This window comes from Ailuropoda melanoleuca, chromosome 4 (assembly GCF_002007445.2).
Source record: "Ailuropoda melanoleuca isolate Jingjing chromosome 4, ASM200744v2, whole genome shotgun sequence".
Classification (NCBI taxonomy): Eukaryota; Metazoa; Chordata; class Mammalia; order Carnivora; family Ursidae; genus Ailuropoda; species Ailuropoda melanoleuca.
In genome coordinates, this window is record NC_048221.1 from 49,103,791 (window position 1) to 49,121,611 (window position 17,821).

The 17,821-nt window shown below is 48.3% G+C and overlaps 1 protein-coding gene across 7 annotated transcripts in view; it reads right to left on the bottom strand.

The window, feature by feature from the left end:
• Window positions 1–17,821, bottom strand: part of SRGAP3 (SLIT-ROBO Rho GTPase activating protein 3) — a 250,454-nt gene that overhangs the window by 99,510 nt on the left and 133,123 nt on the right. For all 7 annotated transcript variants that reach the window (XR_004624758.1, XM_019800883.2, XM_034658695.1 and 4 more), the window contains exon 3: window positions 9,437–9,599. Coding sequence is in view for 6 of the 7 variants with exons in the window: in XM_019800883.2 (XP_019656442.2) it covers window positions 9,437–9,599 (163 nt within the window). In the remaining variant the exon portion in view is untranslated. The remainder of the gene's footprint in view (window positions 1–9,436; window positions 9,600–17,821) is intronic.

Sequence of the window (17,821 nt, forward strand, 5' to 3'; positions counted from 1 at the left end):
CGAGGAGGTTATGAGAGCCCCTGTTGCTCCACATTCTTGTCAGCACTTAGGACTGCCCTACCAATCTAATGGGAGTCAAACTGTGTCTCATTTTGTTTTCTCTTTACTTATCTGTTGTTGCAGGAAGATTTTTTTATTTTTATATAATGGCATTTATCAGTATTTTTCTTTACAGTTTGTGCTTTTTTATGTTTCCTTTAGGCAGAAGAAACATTCCTTTTTATATTTCTTTTCCTACCACCAAGGTTTTAAATATAACCTCCTACATTTTCTTCCATAGTTTCAAAGTTCTGCTTTTTACCTTTAGTGCTTTAATCTTTCTAGAATATATTTTTGTGAACTAAGATAGAAGTCTTATTTTTCTATATAAAAAAATATGTGTGTGTATGTGTAAAATCATTTCCTAAAAATAACCCCCAAAACGACAATCTGTGGAATCCACTCTATTTCTAAATAGTCTACCTTCTCCCTGACCAATCCATAATGCACCACTGTCACCTACTTTGCCCTCATTTGCAAAAGATTCTGCTCTCCCATTAGTCAGCTGACCTAGTACTGCTCTAGTACCTACTATTTTCCTGACTATCACTTTAGAGGAAGTCTCGATACCTGATAAGACAAATGCTTCAACAAAAATTTAAAAAATAACCTACAGATCTCATTTTTTTATCACACTGAGATAAAGTTAGAAAGTAAAAGCAAGTACAAAGCTTTAAAAAAAAAACCCTTGGAACTAAAATAAACATAATTCTGAATAATGCATGGGTCAAAGAAGAAGTTGCCATGGAAATTATGAAATATTTATATCTACATGACAGTGAAAGCATCACTCATCAAAACTTCTAGGATGCAGCTAATTTGTAGCATTAATGGCATTAATTTTCAATCATTCTTGTTTTCTGATGTATGCACTTTTTATATTACATTTTCTAATTGGACATAGCTGACACACAGGAACATTATTAATTTCTGTAACCAGCCATCTTACCGAATTCTCTTCAGCAGGAAGTATGATATTTGCAGTTGGCTTTTGGTAAATACCCTTAACAGGCTAAGGATGTTCCCATTTATTCCTATTTGCTAAGAGTTTTTGTCTTAAATGGTGAAGAGTTAGAAGCATGCCTTTTAAAAGTCAAGAATACTTGGGCACCTGGGTGGCTCAGTTGGTTAAGTGGCCTACTCTTGACTTAGGCTTGGGACATGATCTCAGGGTCCTGGGATTGAGCCCCACATTAGGCTCAGCACTCATCAGGGAGTCTGCTTCAGGATTTTCTCTCTCCTTTTGCCCCTCCCCACACTTGCTCGTGTGCTCTCTCTCTCTCTCAAATAAATAAATAAATCTTTTTAAAAAATTTGGGGCGCCTGGGTGGCACAGTGGTTAAGCGTCTGCCTTCGGCTCGGGGCGTGATCCTGGCATTATGGGATCGAGCCCCACATCAGGCTCCTCCACTGGGAGCCTGCTTCTTCCTCTCCCACTCCCCCTGCTTGTGCTCCCTCTCTCGCTGGCTCTCTCTATCTCTGTCAAATGAATAAATAAAATATTTTTTTAAAAAATCTTTAAATAAAAGTCAAGAAGACCACTTCTCTCCCATTTCCCTTCATACTGAACTAGATGGAGGTCCTAGCTAATATAATAAGGCAAGAAAAAGAAATGAGAGGTTATAAAAGAGGAGACAAGGCCACCATCGTTTAGAACTAATCAGTGAGTGGCTTCCTGAGAATATTTTCTTATTTCTGTCCCTTTGTTTAACCTGTGTGCTGTGAATAAAATATTCCTTCATTCCATCTTCAAACTTAAGTGTCACTATGTTCTCTCTCAAAATCCCAATAACCATCTTTTTTTTTTTAAAGATTTTATTTATTTATTTGACAGAGATAGAGACAGCCAGTGAGAGAGGGAACACAAGCAGGGGGAGTGGGAGAGGAAGAAGCAGGCTCATAGCAGAGGAGCCTGACGTGGGGCTCGATCCCACAACGCCGGGATCACACCCTGAGCTGAAGGCAGACGCCTAACTGCTGTGCCACCCAGGCGCCCCCCCAATAACCATCTTAATAATAGCTAATATTTATTGATTCCTGAAAACCAAGTAGTGGTTTTATATCATCTTTTTTCAATTCTATAACAACCCCATGAAGGAGGTTATTATTAGCTTCAACTTGAAAATGACAAAACTCAGAAGACCAAGAGATTAGGCTGAGCTCACATGGCCAGAAAGTGGCAGAACAGGGACTGAGCCAAAGAGTCTGTCTGTAGCCCTAAACACTGCATCGAACAGCAACACCAACCTACCTGTTCATGATGCAGGACCCAGACATTTCTGCCCATCAGCCTTTTCTCTGGTCTGAATTCCTGTGTCTGACTTTCTCAAATCCCTGCATATCTGTGGGACACTGTGATGTACAACCCAGGTCCCTTTCAGGATCGGAGTACTTAGTTCCCTAGCTGTGAGGAGTGCTGTTGGCAGGCACCCCAGCTGTTGTCCCTCTTTGGAACTGCCTTAGCTAAAGAGGTATCTGCTCAAGACCATGTGCCCTTCTGGGAGCAATAAGAGGGTATAAAGGCCCAGCTTCCTCACCCCTACTCAAGAGAACTCAGAAGGGCCACCTCAGCTTTGGAGCTCCCCCAGGAAGTCAACTGAGGCTTTAGTTGTGACTGCACCATAGCCCAACTTCTCCGTTCACTGACTCCTGCTTTCCTTCCTTTCCTTCTGCAGGTGGGGACCCCCAAGAGTACTCGCCAATATACTCCTGCATTATAAGCACTCTCAGTCAGCTTCCTGGGGAATCCACAATGGAATAAATCCTAATCCTTCAAGACTCACTTCAAATGCTGCATCCACAACATTAAACCTTCCCCGAGCCCCAACCCCCAGCCCAGATTTGAAGTGTTCCTCCCTCTGAACCCATGTCCCTCTCTGCTGTATTCTAACCACAGCTACACACCTGTATCCTTGCTTCCATTCTGCAGTGTGATCTCCCTGAGAGGGCACTGTGTCTGACTCATCTCTCTGTCTTCTTTAGCAACTGTCTACCACCAAGCATGGGCTCCAGTCAGACACATCCGGACTCAAATCCCAGCTCACCTTTATCGGCATCAGTTCCCTCATCTGTAAAATGGGTTGATGACAGCATCTTGCACTTAGGCTTTAAGAATTAAATATCTATGGAACGCTTAGCCCAGAGCCCAGCACACAGTAAGCACTCACTGTTTGTTTTCTATAATTATTATTTACCTGCTGTCGTGATAGCACTAATATAGTTTATTGAATGAGTCGGGAATGCCTGATGGTGACCAGTTCAGCAGGCTCTACTAGCACAGTGAGTCTTCCCGACTTCATCTCCTTGGGAGCCAGTGGGGATTGGCTGAAGGTTTCTCATTCCCTTGGCAGTTTGCCCACTTTGCTCTCTGTCTCCATGCAGGCCTCCTAGCTGGACCTGCCAGCATGCAAACCCTCACTCTCTCCTGCAACCAAGAAATAAAAAATAAACTTGGCTTTAAATCCAAGGCCATGGGTGCTTTTGATCTTGGTTACAAAGCAAGGCAATTATTGGACACAAAAGCCCTGATTTATTTATGAAATGCGACGGACATCTTCGAGGCGGGAACGAAAAAGCTCACTGAAGACCAAGACCTATTGCCACACAGTGAATGGCTGCTTTCAAACACAAGCCCCCCAGATGCCTTCTCGTCTCTGCTAAGAGTCTTTCCTCATTAGTGCTTCCTCCAGAACACCGCGGTTCCCAACAATCAAATTCACTTCACGGCTAGGCAAGTAATTAAATTCGGCAGGCATCGGAGCATGGAATAATGGATAGCTATTGTTGAGGAGGCTGAGACTGAAAATGGAATGAATGGGCTTCCATGCCCCGTCTCAGACACCGAAGGGGCAGGAAGGGAGAGCAGGCAGGGTGCAGATGGACCCTCCCCACCGGGGCTCTGCGGGGGTTAGTGGATTCAGTACAGGAGCTGGAGTGGAAAACCTGCCTTTGGGGCCAGACACTGTACTTACCAGAGGTAGGCCTCAGTCTCCTCACCCGTAAAACAAGGAGGTAAGTCATTCTCCATGTGTGGTCCCCAGACCGCAGCAGCATCACCAGGGGGCTTGTGAGAAATGCAGATTCTCGGGCCTCTCTCCATTCTCCTGAATCAGACACTGTGGCGGAGGGGGCCTAGCAGTCTGTTTAACAAGACCTCCAGATGGTGTTTCTAATGCTAGAATTTGTGAACCACTGGTGGATCGTGCTTGAAAATGAGGCCACAAATTCAAATGCACAAAGGGCCAGGGAGCCAAAATAAAGAAGCCAAGCAGGCGTGCGACACTAGACAACAGCAGGGACGCTGGGATGATGGGTACAGTGTGCCCTGCCTAAAGGGGCTAGCAGCTACTCAGTTCCAGCTAACCAAGTATGGACCGGTGTGGATCTGATATTGGCAAAGCTTCTTTTTAAGGATTTATTTATTTATTACTTGAAAGAGAGAGAGAGGGCATGCTCAGGGAGGCGAAGAGCAGAGGGAGGGAGAGGGAGAGGGAGAATCTCCAACAGACTCCCTGCTGAGCATGGAGCCCAAAGTGGGGCTTGATCTCATGACCCTGATATCATGACCTGAGTAGAAATCAAGAGTTGGATGCTTAACCAACTGAGCCACCCAGATGCCCCTCAGAGGCTCTTATTTTTGAAGAGAAACACAAAGCCCTAATTTTTATGTGAAACCCCACAATTTTTAAATATTGGTTTAATTTTTCTTAACATAGTGAGGGCCACAGAGATTATCCTTAAGAACCAAATTCAGCTGAAGCTTGCCATTTTGCAGCCTCCCTTCTGAGTTGCCTTGGACCTCCATCATGATATACTCTACCCACTGTGCTCTTGACTTTCTCCAAACACTGAACTCCGAATCTCCTTTCCCCACTTGGCAGACTCCTATTCATCCTTCAATGCCCAAATCAAAAGTCACCCACTGTGAACTCATCCTCAACCCTCTGACCCACTTCCCACCCCTCCACTAAGAAGGTGAAGAAGAATCAAACATGGGGTTAAAGAATTAACACACAGCAGAAGGTAATACAGAGGGAGACATGGAGAAACTATAAAACAGGCTTTCCCCACAGAGGAGGAATTAGGATCTCTTGGAAGAGTTACCCTATTGCCGCTTGAAAAATCACTTCAATAAAAACACTGGTCCCATTTGACCAGAATCTAATAAAATGAAGTTTTAAAAGACCAAATATAAAGAAACACAAGTGCAGAACTTGTAAGATAGATTAAAAAAACAGTTGGCATGAAAATACCTGGGGATTCAAGCAGGGAGCTCAGAGGGAGCCAACCATGTGATAAGACTAAGGTAAAAAAGGCAAACACCTGCATAGATTTCATTATTAGAAATAATGTGGCTAGAGAACCCTGCTCTACTCTTTGCTGGTCAGACCCTCCTGGAGTATTCTGAATGGTTCTGAGTGCTAACTTGTGCAGGCTGGGAAAGCCTGGGGCATGACCTAGGTGGGGGGGAAACACAAAGCCAAATCACAGGGGAAAACTGAAGGACCTGGAATACTTACCCAGAGGTGGGGAAGACCTGGCTGGGGGATCACGATTTCTGTCCAAGAGCAACTGACAAGTTTTCATGTGGATTGATCTGTGTGGCCCTCATGGATGTGACCAGGACCATGAGTGTAAACACTGAGATTTCATCTCAACACTGGGGAGAATTTTCTATTGATCATGATTGTCCAAATGGAATGAGCCATCCTGAGAGGTAACGAAGACCCTTTATGAGGGACATCTAGCAGCGGGAGAACAACTGCAGGGGATGATAAAGGGACCGAAACAGAGGCCTAGTGGACATCTATTGCTTTATTTCTCCCTTCTTTTTTTTTTTTTTTAAAGAGAGGGAGACAGAGTCAGAGCAAGAGCAAGCAGGGGGGATGGAGGGAGGGGTGGGGGCAGAGGGAAAGAGAGAATCTTAAGCAGAGCCCAATGCAGGGCTCGATCTCACAACCCTGAGATCATGACCTGAGTCGAAATCAAGAGTGGCATGCTTAACTGACTGAGCCATCCAGGAGGCCTTCTCCCTTCTTCTTGTAAGAGGACTCCATGGGTTGGGTAGAGTTGAATGCACACCCCGCCTCAGGGGTGGGGTTGTTTCCAGGCCTGGTCAGTCAGAGCACTGCATCTCCCTGTCCGCCCCTGCAGCTTCAGGAGCGCTCGAATGACCCATGCTGAGCCCAGAAGACTCCATACTGGGAGAAGGGCGCTCTCACTCTCCACGGGACTTGAAGCAGGTGCGATGTGAGCCCGGAGCTGCAGGGGACCATGTGGTCATCACACGGAGAGAGAGACTATGAGAGAGCCCTTCACCCCACACCAAGAAAAATGTTAGAAAACAGAAAATTGGAGCAGAGATGCAGAGAGAATGGAGTTCTTTTGTGCCCCTGAAGCCCCCACGCCTGAAGCCAGACTTGGCTCTGGGGAACTGCTAAGTCCCTTTCCTCCTTCAAGCCAGCTGAGCTGGGTTTCTGTTTTTGGCCACCAGAAAAGCCCTGATCACTAGGATGGCCTCTAAGGTCTCAGCCAGTTCCTTTTGCAATGACAGATCTTTATCTGACACTTAAAGTAAGGGCCAGCCACATGCATTCATCCACATGCCCACAGGAATCCTGGGATAGTTTGCAGAACTTGAAGTGCTGCCTCTAGTTGCCAGAAGAGACTTTACTGTGAAAGTGGAACTGGAGAATCATGAGGAGGGAGGTTATTAAGTCAGAGAGTGTCCCGAGTCAGGGAGAAGCTGGCAGGCAGAGCCGCTGCCCCAGACCCAAGCACAGGAAGGACACCTGGCCTGGAAGCTACTCCCACCTCCTACAGGTGTATGGGTACAGCAGGACTTGGTGGGATGGTGAAGGAACACCCACCCGAGTGCTAGGACCCAGCTCAGGGTCACGAGTGAGCTGCTATTTAATGATGAGTGCCTGCTGGATGCCAGGCGTGTGCTGGACACTTGGCCTACCTCGGCTCTTCCAAGCAGCCCCCTGAAGTAGGCACTGTCACTGCCTCCATCTCCCAGATTCAAATGCCGAGGCTCGGAGACTTGCCCAGGTTCATGAGTCAGTGAGGGGTGGTTCTGGGACAAACTCTCAAAGCCCAGCCATGCTGCCTCCTGCTGGTGATGACCACAGGCCCAAAGTGGACAAGTCTGGGTTCTCCTGCAGGTTTGCAGGCTGGACCTCCTCATTTGTAGAATGGGGTGACTGACGACCCCCCCCACCAGTCTGACCAGGGGCCGGCCTCCCTGTTGTTCCGAGGTCTGCGGGATCTATTATACAGAAGGAGTGCAGCCTCCGTGCCAAGATTATCTATAACTGATGTGACACAAAGGGCCGGCACTGGGTAAATCAGCCAGCCAGGCCTGTCCTCAGCTCTCTCCCGGCCCACAGGGGCCAGGTCACTTCCTTTGTTCCACCAGCCCTGGCCTGGTAACAAGGCAGCCAGAAGCTCAGCTGTCGACCTTTTTTCATTATTTTCTACCCTGTTAACCTCCATCACCAGTGATGCTGCTGTCAGCCTAAATGAGAACTAAAAAGATTTATCTCACTTGTCCCAGGGCTCAGTCAGGAAAAAGACTCTTCATTTCCTAACGGCCCTGATGACCCTTTCTCTGCAAGTTGCTTCCCACCCAGGAAAAAGATGTGACAGCAGCAGGCGGGGCCTTGGGACAAGAGCGAGTGATTGGAATCACCTCGGCCTGGCTTTGCAAAGCACTGTGGGTTTTTTTCTTTATTGCCCTGTATTTACCTTCCTAATTATATTTGCTTACACAGATATTCAACTTGGACGACGTTTCATAGACACAGCCCCAGGAGGGGGCCGGCGCATATTGTGTGGTGGGAGGGAATGAGCCTGTGATCACAGTTCCACTGTAGAAGTCATCCTCCAAGTGGACAATCCAAATACAGACCACAGACAGATTATTACATTTCAAATCCAGTTGTCCTCTTCCCCGTGCTTCTAGCAATCCTGGATCCCCTAATCCCTGAAACTGGCGCCTGGCAAGAACAGACGAGCGCGATAACTTCAGCAGTAACACTTACGGACTGGTTGGTAATTTGGCAGCCAACTTTCCTGAACACCTACTCTCTGTGCCTTACTTGGGGCCAACACCCTTTTAATCCTCCTCACTGCCCTGTGGGGTTTTTTTATCCCCATCTCACAAATGAAGAAACCGAGGCACAGAGTTAAAGTAACAACGCACAAAGACACACAGCTGATAAATGATGGAACCAGGATCATGAAACCAGAAATTTAAGAACTCTGGACCCAGAGACCACACCCCGAGCCACTCCCTCGATAATACCTCCCCCTCCTTCACAGGTGCACTGTTTCCTTTAACCCTCACACTGTCCCTGGGAAGTAGTTAATCTAGCAATTGATCGACACAGAAGATGAGACGCATAGAGGCTAGAGAACTAGCCTATTTTACAGAGGGAGAAACTGAAGTCCGTAGAGGTGGTGGGTTCACACTACAAACATGTCCACGGCATCTACTGTTTGCCAGGCACTGTGCAAGGGGCTTGGGACACAGAGACCTCACATAAAAGTGACTGCTCCCTGCACACTTGACTTCTGGGAGTTCATATGGGTAAAACCTTCTGAAAGCAACCCAGCATTTTGTTAAAAGCCTTAAAAATAGGCAAACTTTTGACCCAAAAATTCCTGTTGCAGAAAACAATCACAGGATAATAGTAGTGAATGTGATAAAAGTATATATACAAAGAAGCTTACCTCAGCGTTACTTAGAAGAGGAAAATAATGGAAATAACTCAAGTGTTCAACAATAAAAGATTGGTTAAATAAATTAGGGTACACTGTATCATGAAATACTATGGAATCATTAAAAATGGTACAGAAATAAACTTACTGACATGGGAAAATCTTGTAATACTGTGTTATATAATTTATTAGGTAACATAAGCAGACAGTAAAATCATATATGCAGTCTCATCTCATTCAGGAAATGTATACTGGAAAATGTATACATACGAGAACTTACAGAAATTGTATTTGCCTACGTATGTGTAAAGACATCCCTATGGCACCAAAGTGATTATTGCAATGATAACATTACCAGTGATTTTAATTTTTGTGTGTGTGCTCATGTCCATTTTTCCAAATGTCCTACGATGAACATGTGGTACTTGCCAACCATGCAGAGATTTTTATTTTTACGTGGGTGGTGGCTGAAGTGGCTAAGGCCACCAGCCATATCAAGGATTCAGACTCAGGGTCTGGGACACCACATCCAGCCCTCAGCCCCTTGCACCCTTCAACATACCTGCCCTCCCGATCCCATGGCCCCAAACCATATCTCACCCTGGCTGACCATGACAAAATGGTCAGCCTGGGGCAGAGATATCTGAACAGGTGGAGTGGCCCCCTTGCTCACCTTTTTGAAGAGTCTGATGACATCCTCGCTGATCTGTGAGAGGCGGACAATGACATTGTTCATGAAGATGTCATTGAGGGTGGCATGATCTCGACTCTCCCGCCTGGTCTGATGCAGGACCAGATACCAACAGTTCACGGGCGAGAGAAGGTACTGGTCCTTCCTGTGGAAACCAAGGCAGGTCAGGTTGGCTTCACTGGACCTGGCAACCACACAGCGTTCTGCATTGGCATCCACCGTAGCTCACCGGGCCCCTTCAAGCTCCGTTTCATTAGAACACATTTACAGGTAGTGAAGTGATCCCCCCAAGGTCCCAGAGCAGTGCTGGGGCCAAAGCCAGGTCTTTTGGCTCTAAGGCCTATCCCATTCTCCTCTCCCCCAGCATGTGGCATCTGCTATGTGCATCGCTCCCTTCTGGGCAGAAGCTGCCTTCCTTGGGGCTCAGAAATACTCAACCAATTATGTTTGAAATACTCGTATTAGTTCTAAAACTATGCAGTGGAAACACAAAAAGTGGATTCCTCCTTTTCCCTTCCCTGCCTCTCCCAACCTCTTTGCTCTCTCCCAGGGCCAGCTTCTGTCTCTTGGCCTCTTGGAAACACGTCTTTTTCTCTCGATGGAGCTGGGGGCTTGGAGGGTTTCAGATTCTGTATTTGGGAGGATGTTAACCCATCTTCCCAAATGGGATGCTTGGGTAAAGTATATATAAGATAAATAAACCTTTCTCCTGTAACAACTGATAGATTCTTAGCATCCTCTAAGATGGGTGTTATGCTAAAGCAGGGGTTCTCAAAGTGTGGTCCTCAGACCAGCAGCAACATCACCTGGAATCTTATTGGAAATGCAGATTCTCAAGCCTCACTCCAGACCTGCTAAATCAGGAACTCTAGAGGTGGCAGTCTGGGTTCTAACATGCCCTCTAAGGGATTCTTTTTTTTTTTTTTTAAAGATTTTATTTATTTATTGGACAGAGAGAGACAGCGAGAGAGGGAACGCCAGCAGGGGGAGTGGGAGAGGGACAAGTAGGCTTCCCGCTGAGCAGGCAGCCTGATGTGGGGCTCCATCCCAGGACCCTGGATCATGACCTGAGCCAAAGGCAGACGCCTAACAACTGAGCCATCCGGGCACACCGCCCTCTAAGGGATTCTGATTCACACTAAAGTCTGAGAGCCACAGAGCTACCTACCACATTTCCCAAGGCTTAAGAAATGGGATGTTTCTGAAAAATGAAATGGGGGACTATCCCTCTCTTATCTATGCTTTCCCAAAGGCCCCTCTGTTATCCTCAGTAAAGGGCATATACATCCTATTCTCCAGGAAGAAAGAGGGAAAGATAATTAGAAACCAAAATCAAACCCATAATCTCACATTGCCACATGTGGTAATGTGCTGTGTTCTTGCCTGATTCTTCCCTCACACCACTTCCCAGGATGGGAAGGAGATGGTGGATAGGCAGGATGTGGAAGAGAGGACCTCCTGAGGGTGGTGGTCTCCAAAGCTCCCCCCAGACCTGCATGGCTCCCCTCACGCCCTCAGGGTGGGCCACCTCCGAGGGCTGACCATGGATGCGATCAGCCACCCACTAGCGGTGTTTTTGAGGAAGGGAATTCTGCTGACTCTATGACCACATCATCCTCCCACAGCCAAAGGGATGTGCTGGGGGGTGCATCCCTGACAGCCTCTAGGCACCCGTAGCACCCCTATGTCCCACCCCCCACCCAACTCCTGAGTTTGGGAAGGACAGGTGGGGGGGGGGCTCCTGACTTACAGGAATTTTCTTGCTATCACCAAATGAGCTAAAAATCTATCTAGGTAGCAGGAACTGGGGAGAAGGGAATTTGGTTTACAGGATGGTTATGGTGGGAAATGCCTAAAGAAAAGGGAAGGGACAGGCCGCCATAGAAAAAATGAACAAATTCCTACTTGCTTATAGCCTAGAGAAAAGGCTAGAACACAAAAATCCAACCACCCTGCCCAAATCCTTCAGCACTTCCTCTGTCAGGTGTCGGGTGGGCTGTGAGTGACAGTGACACCGATGTGCCAGAGGGGCTTCCTCCCAAGTGGCTGAGGCAGAAGAAAGGATTACAGTGGAAGGTGATAACGTGCTATAATAGAGACACATGCAGAGCATCAGTTCTGCTTGGAAAGTTGGAGAAGGCACTGCTCTCCTCCTGTGCTCTCCACATCCCGGGCACACAGGCCCCTTTCCTATGTGCCAGGTTCCCTCCCGCCTGGGGCCCTCACGCATGCTGTTCCCTCCATCTGGAATCCACAAACCCCAGCCCTTCTCACGACTGCCTCCTTCTCTTCCTCTCGGTCTCACCTTCAATGATACCCCTGCAGAGAGCATGCCTGTGACTGCATGCTAAGGCGTGGGTCCTCAAACTGTGGTACCCGGACCAGCAACATTGGCATCAGTTGAGAACTTGTTGGAAATGCAAGTTCTCAGGGCCACCCCAGGCCATTTAATAAGAAACCCTAGGGGTAGGCCCAAGCATCCATGTTCTAATCAGCCCTCTGGGTATTCTAACACACTCTGGTTTGAGAACATTTGCCTTAAGGAGTTTCCATCCTCACCCCTCACCTTCCTGTAAGTTCTTTCAGAGGAGGGACTGTTGTGTTCCAGGCACCACATCGAACACCCAGCAATGTGCCTGACTCATAGTAGATACTATGGAAGAAAGACCCATGAGAAAAGTACACATTTGTGCTGAGTCTTGAAAAATGGGTAGGAGTTTTCCAAACAGCCAGAGGGGCAGAGAGAGAGAGAGAATTGTAGACAGAGGGCACCAGGGATAAAAGATAGATAATAGCTCAGTAGAGCTAGAATTTCAAATATGTTGGGGGAAGACTGGTAGGACATGAGGCTGGAGACACAGATTAAGGGCTTGATTGTAGGAGGCAATGAATGCCAGGCTAATGAGCTTGGAATTTATTCTCTAAGGCACATGGTTCTCTACCTGGGTCGCGCAGTAGAATCACCTGAGGAGCTTTAAGAAAACACGAAGACCCAGGCCCCACCCAAGACCAATTAAATAAAAATCTCTAGGTGTAGAGCCTTAGTACTGGTATTTTTAAAAACATTTTCTGTAAGATTCTAATGTGCAGCCAGGGCTAAGAATGCCTGCTATGGACAGTGAGAATCATGAAAGTTACTTAAGCAGAGGTATGATCTAACCAATCTGTGTTTAGGTCACTGAGGGCAGATTGCAGGATGGGTGGATGGATGGATGGATGGATGGATGGATGGATGGATGGATAGATGAGTAAGTGGAGGATGGGTGGATAGATAGGTTAGTGGAGGGATTAACGGGTAGATGGATGGGTGGAGGGGTGAGTGGATGGATGGGTAGATGAATGGGTAGATGGGTAGATGGGTGGGTGGGTAGGTGAATGAGTAGATGGGTGGATGGGCGGATGGATGAGTGGACTGATAGATGGATGAATGGATGGGAGGAGGGATGGGTATAGGCAAAGGCATGGGGCTGGAGGGAGGACCAGTCAGGACTTGTTTAGTCCAGGAGAAGAGAGATGATGAGGGCTTGGGTGGGTGGCAGTGTGGCCAGAGAAGGCTGGACTTGAGAGATACCTCAACAGAAGAGCAGACTATCTTGGAGACCTCCTAGAAATAGAAAGGAAGGAGGAGGAGGGAGGAGTGGAGAGTGATTCCAAGCTTTGGATCTCAGGCAACTGGGTGGATGCTGATGACACAGACTGAGATAAGAACTGCAAGGGAGAAGCAGGCTTGGACAGAAAACACTTTGTACATCCCATTTTTCACTGCTTCCCAGGTGCTGATAGACATGGAAAGATTAAAGGAAAGATGAGATAATTGAGCTGTTACTTAAATTACTTCAGGGGCTTAGCTCAGTCTGGGATGCAAGAATTGAACAGCATCGGGGAATTCAATGTACAAAATGTATGGAAGTCACAGCCAGAAGGTGAATTTCAGGTGGGGGAGAAAGAAGACGAGTGATCTTGAAAAGGGTACAGAAGTGCTGGGATGGCTTAGGGACCATTAAATTAGGTCACCTGGTCAGAGAGACTCGGTAAGAGAAAGACAGAAAGGACGGCGCTTTCCTTATCAGAAGCTGTAGGCAGGAGGCAAGCTGAGCAGTCTCGGACAGGAATTCTGCAGGGAGGCAGGGGCACAGAGGGAAGGGGGACAATGTTACCTAAAAGCAACCAAGGACTCATCAAGCTAGAGTGAAGCTGCTGGGTAGATGGGGGCCTTGGTTCTCTCAGGCTTCACTCACTCACTGTGTGTCTGTGTGTGTGTGTGTGTGTGTGTGTGTGTGTGTGTGTCCGCGCGTACCGGGCACGGCAAGGCACTGAGCATGCAGCAGGGACCACAGCAGGTGAGACCCTGCTCCCACATGCCTTCCGCTCACTTGAGTGAGGGGGACACACAAGAGAACAGAAGACGATGACACAGCCTCCTGAACGTAGTGATGAGAAGGAGCTGTGGAGCAGAGGAGGGCCTCCTTGCCCACATTTGGTGGCGAGGTGCTGGATGGCTTCCCAGAGGAAGCACTTCCTAGACTGAGAAATAAAGGCTGCAATAGAGTTTGAAAGGGCAGAGCTTTCTAGATGGAGAAGTATGGTGAACAAAGGCCCAGAGGGAGGCCGGAGAGACTATGTGGATGAATAGAACATAGTGGGGGGTGGGGGCTAGAGTATGGTATTCTGGGGTCGAGGTGGGAGAGACAAATGAGGTTGGAGAATTAGGAAGAAGCCACATAGCCAAGAGCCTTTATAAGTCCCATTAGAGAGTTTGAGCTTTGTTCTCAAGTCAGTGGGGAGCCATCAAAAAGTCTAGATCAGGGGAGTGAAAGGGTAAAATTGCATTTGCAGACTCTTGTTTTGACTACTCTGTGCAGGACAGGCTCAAAGAGGCCAAGAAAGAAGTTGAGGGATTCAAGAAATGCCGAGGTAGCAAACATACTGGGCCTGGAGATTGAACTGATGGGGTTTGGGATGGGGGTGAGGAGGGAGGAAGAGACGTCCATGATGACTCCCGAGTTTCCTGGGTTGGGCATCTGGGAGAGCAGGGGTGGCATCTGCTAAGCTGAGGGAGAGCAGGGCAGTGGTAATGTAGGGAGGGAAGAAGATGGGCTCTGTTTGAACATGACAAGTCTAAAGGACTTCTGGAACACCCAGATGGTGATATCTGGGCTAAGGAAACAAATGGGGAGGCTAGCAGCAAGCACTCGGATGGTATTTGAAACCATGGAATGCCATGGAACTCTACAAATGTGCATGACCACGTGGCAGAAGAGGCAAATCTTTGGGAGGCCTGGCCAGGCTGCAGCTGGAGGGATGGGGTAGGGCTGTGCTCCTCCCCCCGCCCCCGCCCCAGTTACCTAGGATGGGGATAATGAGCCAGCCCATCCTTCTCTGCAGAGACGCTGCCCAGGCCTGCCATCCAACCAGCGGGCCCATCTTCCTCTATCCCAGCGTGGAAGACTGCTTGTTCTGCTCCCCTCACCTTCTCCCAGCCCTGGCTCCCTTGGTGTGGGGTAAACAGGACTGTCCATAGCCAGGGGCAGGGACCAGAGCTGACCACTCCATGGAAAGCTGCCACTTGTGGTCTTGGACACAATGGTACAAGGCTCTCACTGTATCAGAAAGCAGCAGCAAGAGCCACAGATGGGACCCAGCATGGCAAAACAGAAAGATGCCTGGACTTGAGGGTGGGTGTTCACCGGTGTCCACCACACTGCCTGTGTGACTTTATGCAGGTCACTTAACCTCTGTGGCCTGGCTACTTAAACTGTTCCATTAGCCTTGGGATTAAACATCAGAAAACAGCTCCATGGTCGTCATTCATTCAGCAGTTCATCCATTCAATACATCTTTATTGAATATTTCATGTGGACTAGATCCTAGGGACATAATTTTGAGCACAACAGACACAGTTCTTGCCTCCATGGAGTTTATAGTTTAGTGGGGGAGACAGAACCCCTCAAGGAATCCTGCAAATGCGTGTCAGGTTACAACTGCAGAAAATGCTAGAGAAGACACAGCATGGTGCCATGAAAGCCCATAACAAGGGGACCTAGCCTGGGGGTCCCTGAAGGAATCCCTGAGGAAGGAGTCTTTAGGCTAGGCTCCAAAGGAAGAGTGTGTAGGGGGAAAGTGTAGGGGGATGGGGCTCAGGGGAGAGCGACCCAGGCAGAGGGAACAGAATGGGTAAAGGCTCATGGCAGGTCAGGGGAGTTCGGTGCATTTAAGGAACTGAATAAAGGCCAATGTGGCTGAAGCCCGGAAGCAAAGTCGGGGAAGGGAGGGACAGGTGCAGGGGGTCGAGGGCTTCAGCCGGTGCATCAATCACCATCGCACTGACCATCTGCATTGTACCGGGACTGCAGGAAGAAGCACCCAAACCACACAGGGCGGAGCTGGACACCAACCTTCCTTTCTCAGGAGGTTACTGGTCCCTTTTGAAAACAGGACCCCTTCGACCTGAGACCCAGCTCTCCATGCCAGCAGCCATTTCGGCCTGTTGCGGTCACACTTCTGGAAGATGCCACAGTGAACCTGGCCAGCGCTCTCCCCTCTAAGGCACACCCTGAGCAGCCGTTCTGCTTTGCCCATCTTGCCTCCCAGTGTCTGTGCAGCAGGCAGAAGCTGCTGAGCTAAGGCATGATGTGAGAACTTCCACATATATATGTATATCTACTTTTGTTCTTTTTCTTTTTCTTTTCTTTTCTTTTTTTTTTTTTTTTTGGCCAGAAAACAGCAATGACAATTTCTGGTGAGTCACAGCTTTCTTTCTTTGGCTAGGGGAGCTGGGTGTGAAGCTCCAAGAGACTGCAGCTAGAGGAGCAAGGCCTTGCCAAGCTGGGGAGCTGGGGAAATGAAATTAGCAATGAGCCAGCTTCTCCCGCTTCTCGGCTGGGGGCAGGAAAATTCCGCTTAGCAAACAGAACCTATTTCCAGGCCTTGCAGAGCCCCACGCTGCAGACGAATCCAAATCCACTGCCCTGGGACTGTGGTTCCCCCGGGAGAGAGGCAAGCTCGTGCAGCTGACACCACCCCCAAGATGCCAAATCCCTGCCTCTGGCTTCCTGCTCTCCTCCAGTGCGTCCTTGGGTCTTGCTCAGCAGGCTGCCAGCAAAGCTGCCCGTGAAAAGAGCTCCCTCAATTAGTCCCAGGTCCCAGAAAGTGTGGGTAACTTCTTTCTACCTAAGCTGCCCCAAGCAGGATTTGGAATTCATCACCTTTGCTTGAAGCATGATTCAGTAATTCCACAAATATTAACTGAGTGTCGTCTTTTGTGCCAGGCAGTGGTAAGTAAAATAAGTCACGCTTCCTGCTTTGTGGAGTGTACAGCCCAGTGGGGGCCTCAGGTGATAATCAAATAATCACATAAATAAATAGAAAATTGCATCAGTGGTAGGGGCTTTGAAGACCTCAAGGGTCTATAATGGGGGTTACCTCACCCCCAGGAAGGTAGAAGTGGGGGCGTCATTTGACCATGTGGGTCCTTCCTGTCACTGAGACTTCAGGTGAGATGTTTCTCCGGCATGAGGCCTTCCCCGTCTCTCAGTGGCTCCCTGGTCTCCAGCACAAAACCCCATTTATTGTCATTACCACACTAGCATTCCTAAGATCTGTCCTGTTCATTTACTTTCTGTTTTTGGTCTTTGACTTCTCTCAGGCTTCTATCCATTATGTTCACCACTGTTCCTTTGGTGCCAGGCAGGACTGGGCACACGGTAGGCTGAAGAGATGAAAAGTATCCAGAAGGATAAGCTGGAACCAGAAGGATGGACGGGTTTCAGCATAACCCAGGGATAAGGGAGAGCATTCCCAGCAGTAAGTGTGAAGGCTCAGTGTGCACGGTTACCATGGAAAACTGAGGGAAGGTGTGTGTGGCCAGAAGGCAGAGAGGAGGCGACCAGGGAGATGAGGCTGGAGAGGGAGTGCAAGCTGCGGCCTTGACGGACAGGGCGAGCATCTGGGCTGGCTACTGCCGTAACGAAGGACCACGCTGGGGGCATAAACAGCAGACATGTGCTGTCTCACGGTCGGAAGGCTACAAGTCTGAGATCGAGGAGTCAGCACATTGGTTCCTTCTGGGGACTATGAGGGAGACCCTGCTGCATGCCTCTCCTCTAGATTCTGGTGGTTTGCTGGCAATCTTTGGTGTTGCTTGGCTTGTAGCCATATCACCCAACCTCTGCCTTCGAGTTCACCTAATGTTTACCCTGTGTGTGTGTCTGTGTCCAAATCTCCCCTTTTTATAAGGACACCAGTCATGCTGAATTAGGACCCACCCTTATGCTCACATTAACTTGATGATCTCTTTCCAAATAAGGTCACGTTCTAAGATTTTGGGGGTTAGGACTTCAACCTGTGGATTTGGGGAGGACACAATTC